Source organism: Myotis nattereri (assembly GCF_964212035.1).
Source record: "Myotis nattereri genome assembly, chromosome: 11".
NCBI lineage: Eukaryota > Metazoa > Chordata > Mammalia > Chiroptera > Vespertilionidae > Myotis > Myotis nattereri.
Genome location: NC_138086.1, coordinates 21,567,185 through 21,580,639, shown reverse-complemented (window position 1 = coordinate 21,580,639; position 13,455 = coordinate 21,567,185). Strand labels below are relative to the sequence as shown.

General features: G+C 46.1%; 1 protein-coding gene across 2 annotated transcripts in view; it reads right to left on the bottom strand.

Moving 5' to 3' along the window:
- NRF1 (nuclear respiratory factor 1) overlaps positions 1–13,455 on the bottom strand; it is a gene marked incomplete at both ends in the record, with an annotated part of 81,611 nt that overhangs the window by 47,224 nt on the left and 20,932 nt on the right. For both annotated transcript variants that reach the window (XM_081102427.1, XM_081102428.1), the window contains one exon: positions 11,761–11,901. In XM_081102427.1, the coding sequence (XP_080958553.1) occupies positions 11,761–11,901 (141 nt within the window). The remainder of the gene's footprint in view (positions 1–11,760; positions 11,902–13,455) is intronic.

Genomic DNA, 13,455 nt, shown 5'->3' with positions numbered 1-13,455 from the left:
TAACTCCCATTTCTACTTTCCACAGCCCCTGGTAACCTCTACTCTACTTTCTGTCTCTCTGAATTTGCCCATTCTAGATACCAGTAGCTCATGTAAGTGGAATCACACGATATCTGTCCTTTGTGTCTGGCTTGTTTCAGGTAGCATAATGCTTCTACTCTTTGAGTAGAAGAGGCCAGACCTATGCTTTTTCAAAACAAAACAACACTCAAAAAACCTAAATTGAAAACTAACGTTTTCTAAGTAAAACATGTCAAGCCCTGTGAATAACTTCTTCCTGATGAAGCAATCACTGTGCTGAATGTTTCTGAAGGTTTCCCTGAAAACTGGTGAAGAATTACTATCCTGTTGCATCATCACTCCAAGGGAATATTAAAGCAACAGAGACTGCCCCGGTGAGAGTAAGAGAGGACAGTAAGTTCAAGGTGGGGAGAGGGAGCAGAGAAGGGAAAAAAGAGTGGATTTCAACCAGTAATAAAACTGGTCTTTCCAGAGATATTTCTTCTGTAATTATAATGTTTGCCTGAATCTCTTCTAACACAAATTCTAAAAATATTCACAACCTCCTAAGAACAAGAGAATCCTATAGGACTCAAGTGTGGTAAGAGCAGAACTGATGTTCCACTAGCAAAATCATAATTATTACTTAAAGACTCTTTTAAAAAACTCCTTAGAGTCAAAGTGTAGTCTGGGAATCAGCACTTAGGCATCACCTGGGTGCTTGCTTCGAGGAAGAACCTCCGGTCCCATCCCACACCTACTGATTCCACCTGCATTTAAACAGACTCTCAGGGAGTTCCTATGCACTCTGAGTTTGAGAAACATGTCTCTGGTCTGAAGTATTCTAGAAAATGTTGCTAACCAGGCTCTCAAAACCCCTGAAAAAGAGGACTTTATTATTTCACTAGAGGCCCGGTGCACAAAAATTTGTGCACTCAGGGGGGAGGGGGCGTCCCTCAGCCCAGCCTGTGCCCTCTCGCAGTCTGGGACCCCTCAGAAGATAACGACCTGCTGGCTTAGGCCTGCTCTTGGGTGGCAGAGGGCAGGCCCAATCCCTAGGTGCAGCCCCTGGTCAGGCTCAGAGCAGGGCCGATTGGGGAGTTGGGGCGCCGCCCCGTCATGCACAGAGCAGGGCAGGTTGGGAGGTTGCGATGCCACCCTCAGTCACGCTCAGGGTAGGGCCAATTGGAGGGTTGGGGCACTGTCCCCTGTCACACTCAAGGCAGGGTCAATGGGGAGGTTGCAGCGCCACCCCCTGTCACGCACAGAGCAGGGCCAATCAGGGAGTTGGGGCGCTGCCCCCGTCACACACAGAGCAAGGCCCATCAGGGGGTTGGGGCACCGCCCTCTATCACCCACAGAGCAGGGCCGATCAGGGGGTTGGGGCGCCGCCACTCTCACACTCAGTGCAGGGCCGATGGGGAGGTTATGGCTCTACCCCATCACACACAGAGCAGGGCCCGTGGGGTGCGGGGGGGTTGGGGAGGTCCCCCCTATCAGGCACAGAGCAGGTCTGCTCAGGGGGTTGGGGCCCCGCCCCCTGTCACACACAGAGCCGCAGGGCAATCAGGGGGTTTGGGCGATGCCCCCTGTCTCGCTGATCCCAGTGCCGGGAGGCATATTACCCTTTTACTATATAGGGTAGAGGCCTGGTGCATGGGTGGGGCCGGCTGATTTGCTCTGAAGGGAGTCCTGGATCAGGGTGGGGGTCCCCACTGGGGTGCCTGGCCAGTCTGGGTGAGGGGCTGAGGGCTGTTTTCAGGCTGGGAGTGACTGAAGTTCCCAACCGCTCCTTTTTTTCTTTTTTCTTTTTTTTATTCTGGGCCAGCTTTACCTTGAGGCTTGGCTCCAGCTCTTACGCCTCCGCGGCTGAAAGTAGGTTTCTGGCCTTTGCTTACAATGTTGCGAATCTGCTGGCTGAAGTCCAGTGGTATTTGTTACAATGTTTCTTAAACTGCCCGCTCAGAGGCCTGCAGCCGCAGGCGGGGAATGTAGGTTTCCTCCAACAATCCTCCGTCACTGAGGCAAGCAAGCCTCATGCTAGTTTCAAGCTGCCTGGCTGCTGGCTGACATCTTGGCTGACAGTTAATTTGCATATCTCGCTGATTAGCCAATGAAAAGGGTAGCGGTCGTATGCCAATTACCATGTTTCTCTTTTATTAGTGTAGATTGTAAATGAATTCTGGGGTTGGAGAATGGACACCAAATTAAAATTTCTTCTAAGTCTTCCTCAACCTCCTTCACTTCTTATGCAAGGAGGCAGACAGATATGGGAGTTCTATCTAGCCAGCATGCTTCAAGTTGCCTAGTTTTCATTATGTCATTAAAAATACAACAGAGCTATGTGTTTTTTTACACATTAAAGGACTTTATCAGAACTCTCTCCCTCTCCCTTCCTCTCTGAAATCAATTAAAAAAAACCTTTTTTAAAAAAAGAGTATTTTATCAGGATCAATATACATTAAAAATATAAGAACAGAAGCTTTTCAGGTAAACATTCTATTTACTAATATAGAATTATACTTTTATTTTTATTTATTTATTCCTTAAATATATTTTTATTGATTTCAGAGAGGAAAGGAGAGGGAGAAAGAGATAGAAACATCAATGATGACAGAGAATCATTGATTGGCTGCCTCCTGCACGCCCAACACTGGAGATCAAGCCAGCAACTCTGGCATGTGCTCTGACCAGGAATTGAACTGTGACCTCCTGGTTCATAGGTTGACACTCAACCACTAAGCCACGCTGGCAGGGCATGTTGCTCTTCTTTCCATGTAAATTCCAAGGACAGCTAATATCATTTATTCAATTACACTGTCCCCAGATTTTCCTATCCTATGCTAGAAGCCTTGTGCACAAAAATTTGTGCACTCGGTGGGGGTCCCTTAGCCTGGCCTGTGCCCTCCTGCAGTCTGTGACCCCTTAGGGGATGTCCATCTGCTGGCTTAGGCCTGCTCCCCAGAGGATCGGGCCTAAGCTGGCAGTCAGACATCCCTCTGGCAGCCCGGGAGTCCTCGGGGGATGTCCACTTGCCAGCGGAGAGCAGGTCTAAGCTGCAGTCGAATATCCTTAGCGCTGCTGAGGAGGTGGGAGAGGCTCCCGTCACCACCGCTGTGCTGGCAGCCGTCAGCCTGGCTTGTGGCTGAGCAGAGCTTCCCCTGTGGGAGCACACTGACCACCAGGGGGCAGCTCTGGCTTTAAGCATCTGCCCCCTTGTGGTCAGTGTGTGTCATAGTGACCAGTCATTCCCAGTCATTCTGCTGTTAGGGTTAATTTGCATATTACCCTTTTATTATATAGGATAATAAAAGGCAAATATGCAAATAGATCGAATGGTGGAGCAACTGAACAACTGGCCACTATGACATGCGCTTGACCACCAGGGGGTGTGTGTGGAGCATGGCAGGCACTGGCCATGCTGGGAGAGTGGAGCAGGTGAGCAGGGGCGCCAGACCAAGGCAGGGCGCCAGTCGCTGTCATCAGGGTGAGCCTCTGCTGGTTACTGAAAATTCTTTGCTCCCACGTGCCACGGTCCTACCCAGTGCTCATACCTGCTGCCAGTGTCAGCCCCGCTCGCACCCGCAACCGGTGCCGTAGCTGCTGCTCGTACCCGCTGATGGTGCTTGGCGCCATCAGCTGATACCAGTGGTGGCTGCCAGCCCTGATTGCCCCTGAGGGCTTTTTCCACCTCCCCCTGCTCCTGAGGGGCAATCGGGGCAGCAGCTGCCACTTGCACCTGCTGATGGTGCTGGCCCCAATCGCTCCATGCTGTCATTGGGTGCAAGTGGGGCCAGCGCCGTCACAAGTGGGAGCAGTGGCGGGAGCAGGGCCACCAGCAGACAGGGGACTGGGGGCCGCGGCAGGAGGGGCCAAGCGGATGGGCCAAAATCAGGTGCACGAATTCGTGCACTGGACCCCTAGTCCCCCCCCCCCCCCCTCTCTCTCTCTCTCTCTCTCTCTCTCTCTCTCTCTCTCTCTATATATATATATATATATATATATATATATATATATATATATAAAAGCCTAAGCGACCAAACAACCGGTCAACTGGTTGCTATGACATACACTGACTACCATGGGGCATACACTCAATGCAGGAGCTGCCCCCTGGTGGTCAGTGCACTCCCATAGCCAAACCCTGTGGCTGGCCGGCCAACCTTCCCGCGGTCCCTCCCCTCAGCCGGTCAATCTCCTGCAGTCCCTACCCCTGGCAGGTCGGCCCCCCTGATCAATTTGTGCACCGGGCTTCTAGCTATAAATAATGCCGTGAACATACCTCCATGTAAGCATTTTAAATTGTGACATGCATGCCAACCTGCCCTTTGAAAAACTCATATTAATGTACATCCCTATTGATGAATAGAGAGCTGTCAGCCTGCTCTCTCTGAGTCTGTCTCTGGTTTTGTTAGTTTTATTTATTAGATTCCAGATATGAGTGAAATCATATGGTTCTTGTCTTTGATTGGTTTATTTCACTTAGCATAATGCTCCTCAGGTCCATCCATGCTGTCACAAAGGGCAAGATTCCCCCCCCCGCCTTTCTTTAAGGCTGAGTAGTATTCCATTATGTAAATGCACCACAACTTTTTCTAGTATTGGGACACTTGGGCTACTTCCAAATCTTGGCTGTTGTAAATGATAGCTGGAATGAACACAGAGGTGCATATAACATATAAATATATATAAGTATACATAAATATAAATATACTAGAGGCCCGGTGCACAAAAATTTGTGCACTCGGGGGGGGGGGGGAGGGGGTCCCTCAGCCCGGCCTGTGCCCTCTCGCAGTCTGGAATCCCTTGGGAGATAACGCTCTGCTGGCTTAGGCCTGCTCCCGGGTGGCAGAGAGCAGGCCCAATCCCTAGGTGCAGCCCCTGGTTGGGCTCAGAGCAGGGCCGATTGGGGAGTTGGGGCGCCGCCCCCTGTCATGCACAGAGCAGGGCAGATTGGGAGGTTGCGATGCCACCCTCAGTCACGCTCAGGGTAGGGCCGATTGGGGGGTTGGGGCACCGCCCCCTGTCACACTCAAGGCAGGGCTGATGGGGAGGTTGCGGCGCCACCCCGTCACGCACAGAGCAGGGCCAATCAGGGGGTTGGGGCGCTGCCCCCTGTCACTCACAGAGCAGGGCCCATCAGGAGGGTTGGGGATCCGTACCCTGTCACGCACAGAGCAGGGCCCATCAGGGGGTTGAGGAGCACACCGCTGTCACTCACAGAGTAGGGCCGATAGGGGAGTTGGGGCACCGCCCCCTGTCACACACAGAGCAGGGCGGATCAGGGGGTTGGGGCGCTGCCCTCTATCATCCACAGAGCAGGGCCGATCAGGGGGTTGGGGCGCCGCCACTCTCACACTCAGGGCAGGGCCGATGGGAAGGTTATGGCTCTACCCCATCACACACAGAGCAGGGCCAATGGAGGGGGGGTTGGGGCCCCGCCCTCTATCACCCACAGAGCAGGACCGATCAGGGAGTTGGGGCGCCGCCACTCTCACACTCAGGGCAGGGCCGATGGGGAGGTTATGGCTCTACCCCGTCACACACAGAGCAGGGCCCATGGAGGGGGGGAGGGGTTGGGGCGCTGCACCCTGTCACACACAGAGCAGGGCGGATCAGGGGGTTGGGGTGCCGCCCTCTATCACCCACAGAGCAGGGCCGATCAGGGGGTTGGGGCGCCGCCACTCTCACACTCAGGGAAGGGCCGATAGGGAGGTTATGGCTCTACCCCGTCACACACAGAGCAGGGCCCATGGGGGGTGGAGGGGTTGGGGCGCTGCACCCTGTCACACACAGAGCCGCAGGGCGATCAGGGGGTTGGGGAGCTCCCCCCATCAGGCACAGAGCAGGGTTGATCAGGGGGTTTGGGTGCTACCCCGTCACGCTGATCCCAGTGCCGGGAGGCCTCGCAGCTCCGCTGATCCCGGTGCTGGGAGGCATATTAGAGGTCTGGTGCATGGGAGAGGGCTGGCTGGTTTGCCCTGAAGGGTGTCCTGGATCAGGGTGGGGGTCCCGCTTGGGTGCCTGGCCAGCCTGGATGAGGGGATGATGGCTGTTTGCAGCTGGTCACACACCCTTCAGGGTGGGGGTCCCCACTGGGGTGCCTGGCCAGTCTGGGTGAGGGGCTGAGGGCTGTTTTCAGGCTGGTGGGTGACTGAAGCTCCCAACCGCTCCTTTTTTTCTTTTTTTTTTTATTCTTGGCCAGCTGTAGCTCTGGCTCCAGCTCCTAGGCCTCCGCTGCTGAAAGCAGGTTTCTGGACTTTGTTTACCTTCTGTATTTGAAACAATGTTGCGATCCTGCTGGCTGAAGCCCAGCGACTAAAGCAGGTTTCTGGGGTTTTGTTTAGCTTCTATATTTGTAACACAGTTGCTTAAAGTTGCAGCTCAGAGGCTGGCAAGGCAGGCGGGGAACGTTGGAGTCCTCCATCACTGAAGCAAGCAAGCCTCATGTTCGCTTCCAGCTGCCTGGCTGCCGGCCGCCATCTTGGCTGGCAGTTAATTTGCATATCACCCTGATTAGCCAATGGGAAGGGTAGCAGTTGTACGCTAATTACCATGTTTCTCTTTTATTAGATAGGATTTTATAAGCCTCATCCAATGATATACTTCCATTAATTTTGAGAGAGAAAAAAACATTGATGTGAGAAACATCAATCGGCCAACTGCAATCATGGTATGTACCCTGACAGCCTTTTTGTGTACAGGATGCTCCAACCAACAGAGTCACCTAGCCAGGGCAGTGGATATATCTCCAACCCCCCCACCCCCACCCCCCAACCCCACCAGCAAATTAGAAAAATTTAATGACTCCATATATTCTTTATAATTAGTGTTTTGGGTTTCTCGGGATAAATTCCCAGAAATAAAATCTCTGGGTATAAGGCAGTTCCATTTTTAATTTTTTGAGGTAACTCCATACTACTTTCCACAGTGGCCACACCAATCTGCATTCCTAACAATGGCACATGAGGGTTCCCTTTTCTCTACATCCTCACCAACACTTGTTGATTTATTGATGACAGCCATTCTAACAGGCGTGAGGTGATACCTCACTGTGGTTTTAATTTGCATTTCTCTTATGATTAGTGATATTGAGCATTTTTTCATGTCTATTAGCCATCTGTATGTCCTTTTTGGAGAAGTGTCTATTCAAGGTCCTCTTTTCCATTTCTTTATTGGATTGTTTGTTTTTTTAGTTTAAGTTTCATAAGTTCTTTATAAATTTTGGATATTAATATTATCAGGTATATCATTAGTGAATATGTTCTCCTTTTCAGTAGGTTGACTTTTCATTTTGTTGATAATTTCCTCTGCTGTACAGAAACTTTTTAGTTTGATGTATGTAGTCCCTCTTGTTTATTTTTTTGTTTCCCTTGCCTGAGGAGATACATCAGAAAAAATACTGCTATGAGAAAAGTCCAAGATTTAACTGCTTCCTATGTTTTCTTGTAGGAGTTTTATGGTTTCGAGTCTAACATTTAAGTTTTTATTCCATTTTGAGTTTGTTCTTATGCATGGTGTAAGAAGGTGGTCTAATTTAGTTATTTTGCACATATCTGTCTAATTTTCCGATTACCATTCTTTGTCAAATATCGACAATATAGGCTTGGATTTATTTCTGGGCTCTCTAGTCTGTTTCATTGTTCTAAATGTCTGTCTTTATGTTAGTATCATGCTGTTTTGATTACTATGGCCTATAGCAGTGATGGCGAACCTTTTGAGCTTGGCATGTCAGCATTTTGAAAAACCCTAACTTAACTCTGGTGCCGTGTCACATATAGAATTTTTAAAATATTTGCAACCATAGTAAAACAAAGACTTGTATTTTTGATATTTATTTTATATATTTAAATGCCATTTAACAAAGAATAATCAACCAAAAAAATGAGTTCGCGTGTCATCTCTGACACGCATGTCATAGGTTCGCCATCACTGTCCTGTAGTATACTAGTAGTTTGATATCAGGTAGTGTGATACCTTGAACTTTGTTCTTTCTCAAGATTGCTGCGGCTATTTGGGTCTTTTGTGGTTCCATGTAAATTTTTGGAATAATTATTCTAGTTCTGTGAAACACAACATTGGTATCCTGATAGGCATTGCACTGAATCTATAGATTGCTTTGGGTAGTGTGGACATTATATTTATTTATTATTTATTTTAATATATTTTTATTGATTTCAGAGAGAAAGGGAGAGGGAGAGATAGAAACATCAATGATGAGATAGATCACTGATCAGCTGTCTCTTGCATGCCCCACACTGGGGACTGAGCCTGCAACCCGGACATGTGCCCTGACTGGGAATCGAACTGTGACTTCCTGGTTCATATACCACTGAGCCATGCTGGCTGGGCAGTAGTATGGACATTTTAATGATGTTAATTCTTACTATCCATGAACATGGTATATGCTTCCATTTATTTATTGATTTGTATCTTCTTCAATTTCTTTCTTTAGACTTATTTTCCAAGTACAAGTCTTTTACATTCCTGGTTAAGTTTATTCCTACGGTTGTTTTTTGTTTTTAAGTAATTTTGAAAGGGATGTTTTCTTAGTTTCCTTTTCTGATAGTTCATTACTGGTGTACACAAATACAACTGATTTCTTGATATTTATTTTATATCCTGTAACTTTACTGAATTATCAGTTCTAGTAGTTTTTTTGGTGGAATCTTTAGGGTTCTCTAACAGTATCATGTCATCTGCAAATAATGATAGTTTTTCTTCTTCCTTTCCAATTGGAATGACTTTTATATCTTCTTCTTGTCTGATTGCTATGGCTAGGACTTCCAGTACTATGTTGAATAAGTGGTGAAAGCGGATATCCCTGTCTTCTTCTGATCTTTAGGGAAAAGCTTATAGTTTTTGCCCATTGAGTATGATGTTAGCTGTGGGTCTGTCATACATGGCCTCTATTACACTGAGGTATGTTCCTTCTATTTCCACTTTGCTGAGAGTTTTTATCATAAATGGATGGTAGATTTTATCAAATGCTTTTTCTGCATCTATTGATATGATCATGTGGTTTTTATCTTTCATTTTGTTTATGTGGTGTATCACATTTATTGTTTGAGAATGTTGGGCCAACCTTGCATCCCCAGGAATAAATCCAACTTGATCATGGTGTATGATCTTTTTAATGTATTTGTTGGATCCTCTTTGCTAATATTTTGTTGAGGACTGGAAACAACAGTTTCAAATGTTTTATCTCTAACACGATAATCAAACTATTTGCTCTGACTTTTGTGGCAATCAACCAATTCTCGTGATTATCAGTGTCCAGGATTATTTCAACCTAGCACCTCAACTGTGACAAGAGGGGGAAAATGCCCATCACAGGACAGGACTCTACCTAACTGCATTCTCAATTAGAAGCTTATTTGGCTTTAGATGTACTTTATACCTGAGATACAGAATAAATTCTTTACATCAATTAGATTTTTTAAAAAATCACCTCATGTTTTCTTTAACCAGTCAGAATGGCCCTAGGAACAGAACAATAGCAGGTATGAAATGGCAGAAAAAGTTTACATAATGCCTTCCTTTTTGAACCATTATTTAGAGATCATTCAAGTATCCACAGAAAGATCTCAATTGAGCTTTATATTTATAAAATGTTGTATTACTTCAGACCAAGTCTCTAGTTCAGACTTCGTAGGAAGAAAAGTGTCCCTCCCTAGCAGCAGCAGCAGCAACAGCAGCAGCAATGTCTGTACTGAGCGAATCCCATTCAGGAACCTCACAATTCAGTTACCCACTACGCTGGATTCATTTCTGCTCTGACCCCTGCATCATCCACTAGAAGATACTGACCAAGTATTATTTAGAATACACATGTTATTTAGGTGTTGGGCAGCTGTACTGGACAGTAATGAAAAACAGGAACTAAGACCCTACTGGAGAGACAGGCCACAGATAAGTACAGCAGGTTCTCAAAGAATGCCATCTCATTATAATATTGATGAGATGCTATGGGCACTTGACTCTTGTTTATATCAATTAGCCTATGGTAAAACTGGTTTCCTTGTATGTCATTTCGCTTAAAGTTGCAGAACCTATCAAAAATGTTAAGTGAGAACTTATGTTACAAAGACAATAAAATACAGGATGTATTAGGTAGTGACTTGATGGGAGAAGAAAACTTCATTAGATGAGATAAGAAAGGTGATATCTGAGCTACACTTTGAATAAGGTAAGCTCCATCACACAATGCTCTGGGAGAAAAATGTTGCAGGCAGAGGGAATAGCAAAAGTAAAAGAATGAGCTTGGGTGTCTAACAAAAAGAAGAGGGCTAGTTTGGCCGTAGCACACTACCTGAGGGGAGGAATGGACAATGAGGTTGAAAGAGGTCAGATTACATAGGGTCTCAGAGGCCATAGCAAAATCTGATTTTGAACCGAGAAATAGTGGAAATCCACTAAAGGGCTTAAACAAGAGTGACATGACCTCATTTGTTGTTTTTTTAAAATCTCAGGTGGTTCTGTTGAGCATGGCCTGCAGCAGAGCAAGAGTGGCAGCAAGGAGATCAACAAAATTGATCAACTGAAATAGTCTATGTGAGAGATGATGAAGGCTTGAGCTAGGGTGTGATGGGAACTGAGAAGAATAATCAGATTCAAGGTATATTTCAGAGGTGAATTGACATATCTTGCTAGTAATTAGATGTGGTTGGTAGGGGGATGAGGGCAAAACAGGGAAATCAAGGATTTACTTCTATGATGGGATATGAGCAACCAGATGGACAATGGCATCATTAACTGACATGGGTATAGGGGAGGAAGAGATTTGGAGAGTGCAGTGGGTGGGGGCATTTATAGGTTCTGTTTTGGGCATCTGGTATTAAGGATCTAATAGTAGTGGTATGAGCTGGGGTATAAACAGAATATAGATGAGATACAAAGTCCACAGGACAGGATTAGATCACTTGGAGAGAAATAAAGATAGAGCTCTGGAACATGCCAACACAGACCAGGTAAGAAGAGGAAGAAAAGCTATCAGAAGAGGGAGGATCCACCGAGTAGGAGAATATTCAGGAGAATGTGGGGTCACAGAAACTGTTAAGAAGAAAGAAGTAATCAACTGTGTTAAATGCTGCTGGAAGACAGGAAAAGGAAAGAAAACTCACAACTAGATTTAGCAATGTGTATTAATAAAATAAAGTGAGAAAATATGTTATAAAAAGGCATTTAGCTTTGTTTAAGCTATCACTTTTAAAGTTAAAAATTTTTAAAGAAACAATCTCAGCAACATTCCTGATGTATCAGGCTCAGTACATTCTGACTTCCCTTCTGAAAGGAAGAGGAGGGGAGCAATGAGTAAGGTGTCCTGAGCTTTCCATCCTCATTCCCTGGAGAGGGAGCCTTCCTTGGCAGTAGTGTGGTGGGACTCAGAATGTACACAGACAGAGGAGCAGCTCAGCCCAAAAGAGGCAAAAGTTTACTTGCTCCACTTTACTGTGATTCATCCAAGTCCTAACAGTCTCCTTTCCAAACCAACTCCAAGCTAAGTTTCTTTAGCTAACCCAAGGACCCAAGAGGCAGTAAGAAACTGCCAACAGAAGGAGGAGGCTACATCCATGTCCCTGGTGGGGAGCCTTCTTCTGGCACAACATTTTCTTTTCCAAGGCTTCTCCTATTTCACTATAAGCTCCCGGCTGAATCTCACTCTAGTGGGATCACTGAGGACAAAACCAAGGAAAGTCACCTGAGGCCCACCCACACCGGTGCCACTGTCTTTGTGTCTCCTCACTTCTCACCCCTTACCTGGGTCATTTTATCCACAGAGACTGGAATTCCATCGATGGTGAGAGGCGGCAACTCTGAGTTAACTTCCTGTGGCACAGGGGCGTGTTCCGCTAGGGCGGACTCCAGGTCTTCCAGGATCATGCTCTTGTACTTACGCACCTGCAGGGAATTAGGGCAGGAGTAAACAAGATGCCCAACAACCAGGGAGGGATGGTGCAAAGCAGTTAGCAAGTGGGTGGGGCTGGTCTCCCTCAGCCAGTACAGAACCCTAAGAACAAACACTTCCACAACTAGCAGATAAAAACACCCACTGGCCCCAAAGACACCACAATGTACAGAATTAAATGAAAAGGAATTACAGGGAGCCCTATCCAGTTTTCTCAGTGGTTAGAGCATCAGCTCATGGACTGAAGAGTTGTGGGTTCGAATCTGGTCAAGGGCACGTACCTCAGATGCAGGTTTGCTCCCCGGGCCTGGTCAGGATGGGTGGGGGAGGCAACCAATCAATGTGTCCCTCTTATGTCGATGTTTCTCTCTCTCTGTTTCTCCCCCTCCCTCCACTCTAAAAATCAATCAATGGAAAAAACATCCTTGGGTAAGGATTTACAAAGAAAACAACAAACAAACAAAATTTACTGGTAACAACAGTAAAAAGGAAAAAAGGTTTTACAGAAATACTGCTTCTCAGTTAAAATCATGTTTTCTGTCAATGCTGGCTCCATCACTTGTTCTAGATCTAATAGGAATGGCTTTCATTATATGGCATTTCCCGGACCATTTGATAAAACCTAGCTGTGGCAGTTAAACGCCAAAATCATTTTCAAGATGACCAAAAGCTTGTCTCTAAAACTTCTGTTACTTTCCTGCAAAGCCAGACTACCAAACAGATTGGAGATTCAACTGCAAAGAAGCTGACATCAGACAAAAAACACACAGAGGTAAATACTGTAGCTGGGTGGCAAAGGTGCCACTGTTAGTAAGGCCCAAGGCCAGAGAGAGCCCCACAGGTCAGGTCCTCCTCCTTTCTGGTACTTCCTGATGACAGAGGTGAACTTCAAACCCATGATGCCTTTGTGGCTCTGACAAGCACTGGTCTGAACCAGTATTGTTCTGAGTCCACTCTTTCCACTGCTAGTGAAAGGACTCTCAAAAGACAGAGAACTTAACAGCAGCACATTTGTACGTGCACACATTCTTCTATGGTGAGCAGAAACGGTAGAGAGACACTGGATCCTACAAGCAACAATAATAGGTTCATTCACTTACAAGAATGCACAAGGGGGATGAGAAAGCCTTTGGGGATAACAAAGAAGCCATGGAATTATGAAAATGTGACAACATGGGATAGACAATTAACTTGCATTCAGATCTCAAGCCATTAACTTAGGAAAAAAGGGAAGATAAAATGAGATTTGCTCAGAAGTTACAACAATGTTTGAGTCCTAGGTTTTCTGCTAAGTGGACTGGACTCTCAATCAGGACATACTTCCTTATAAATATCTCATTATAAGGATTAAAAAAACAAAGATTCCCATACTCCACCTCCAACATGTGAAAAAGTAAAAATTATTGTTGGCCACAAAGAACAACTTTTGCAGTTATAGAACTTTGCAAATAGGTCAACAATGAAATGGATAAAAGAAAAATAGTGCAAACATGTAGAATCATTATCACTCTAAAAATTCAGTTTTATCCTAGTTTCTAATAAAAAAA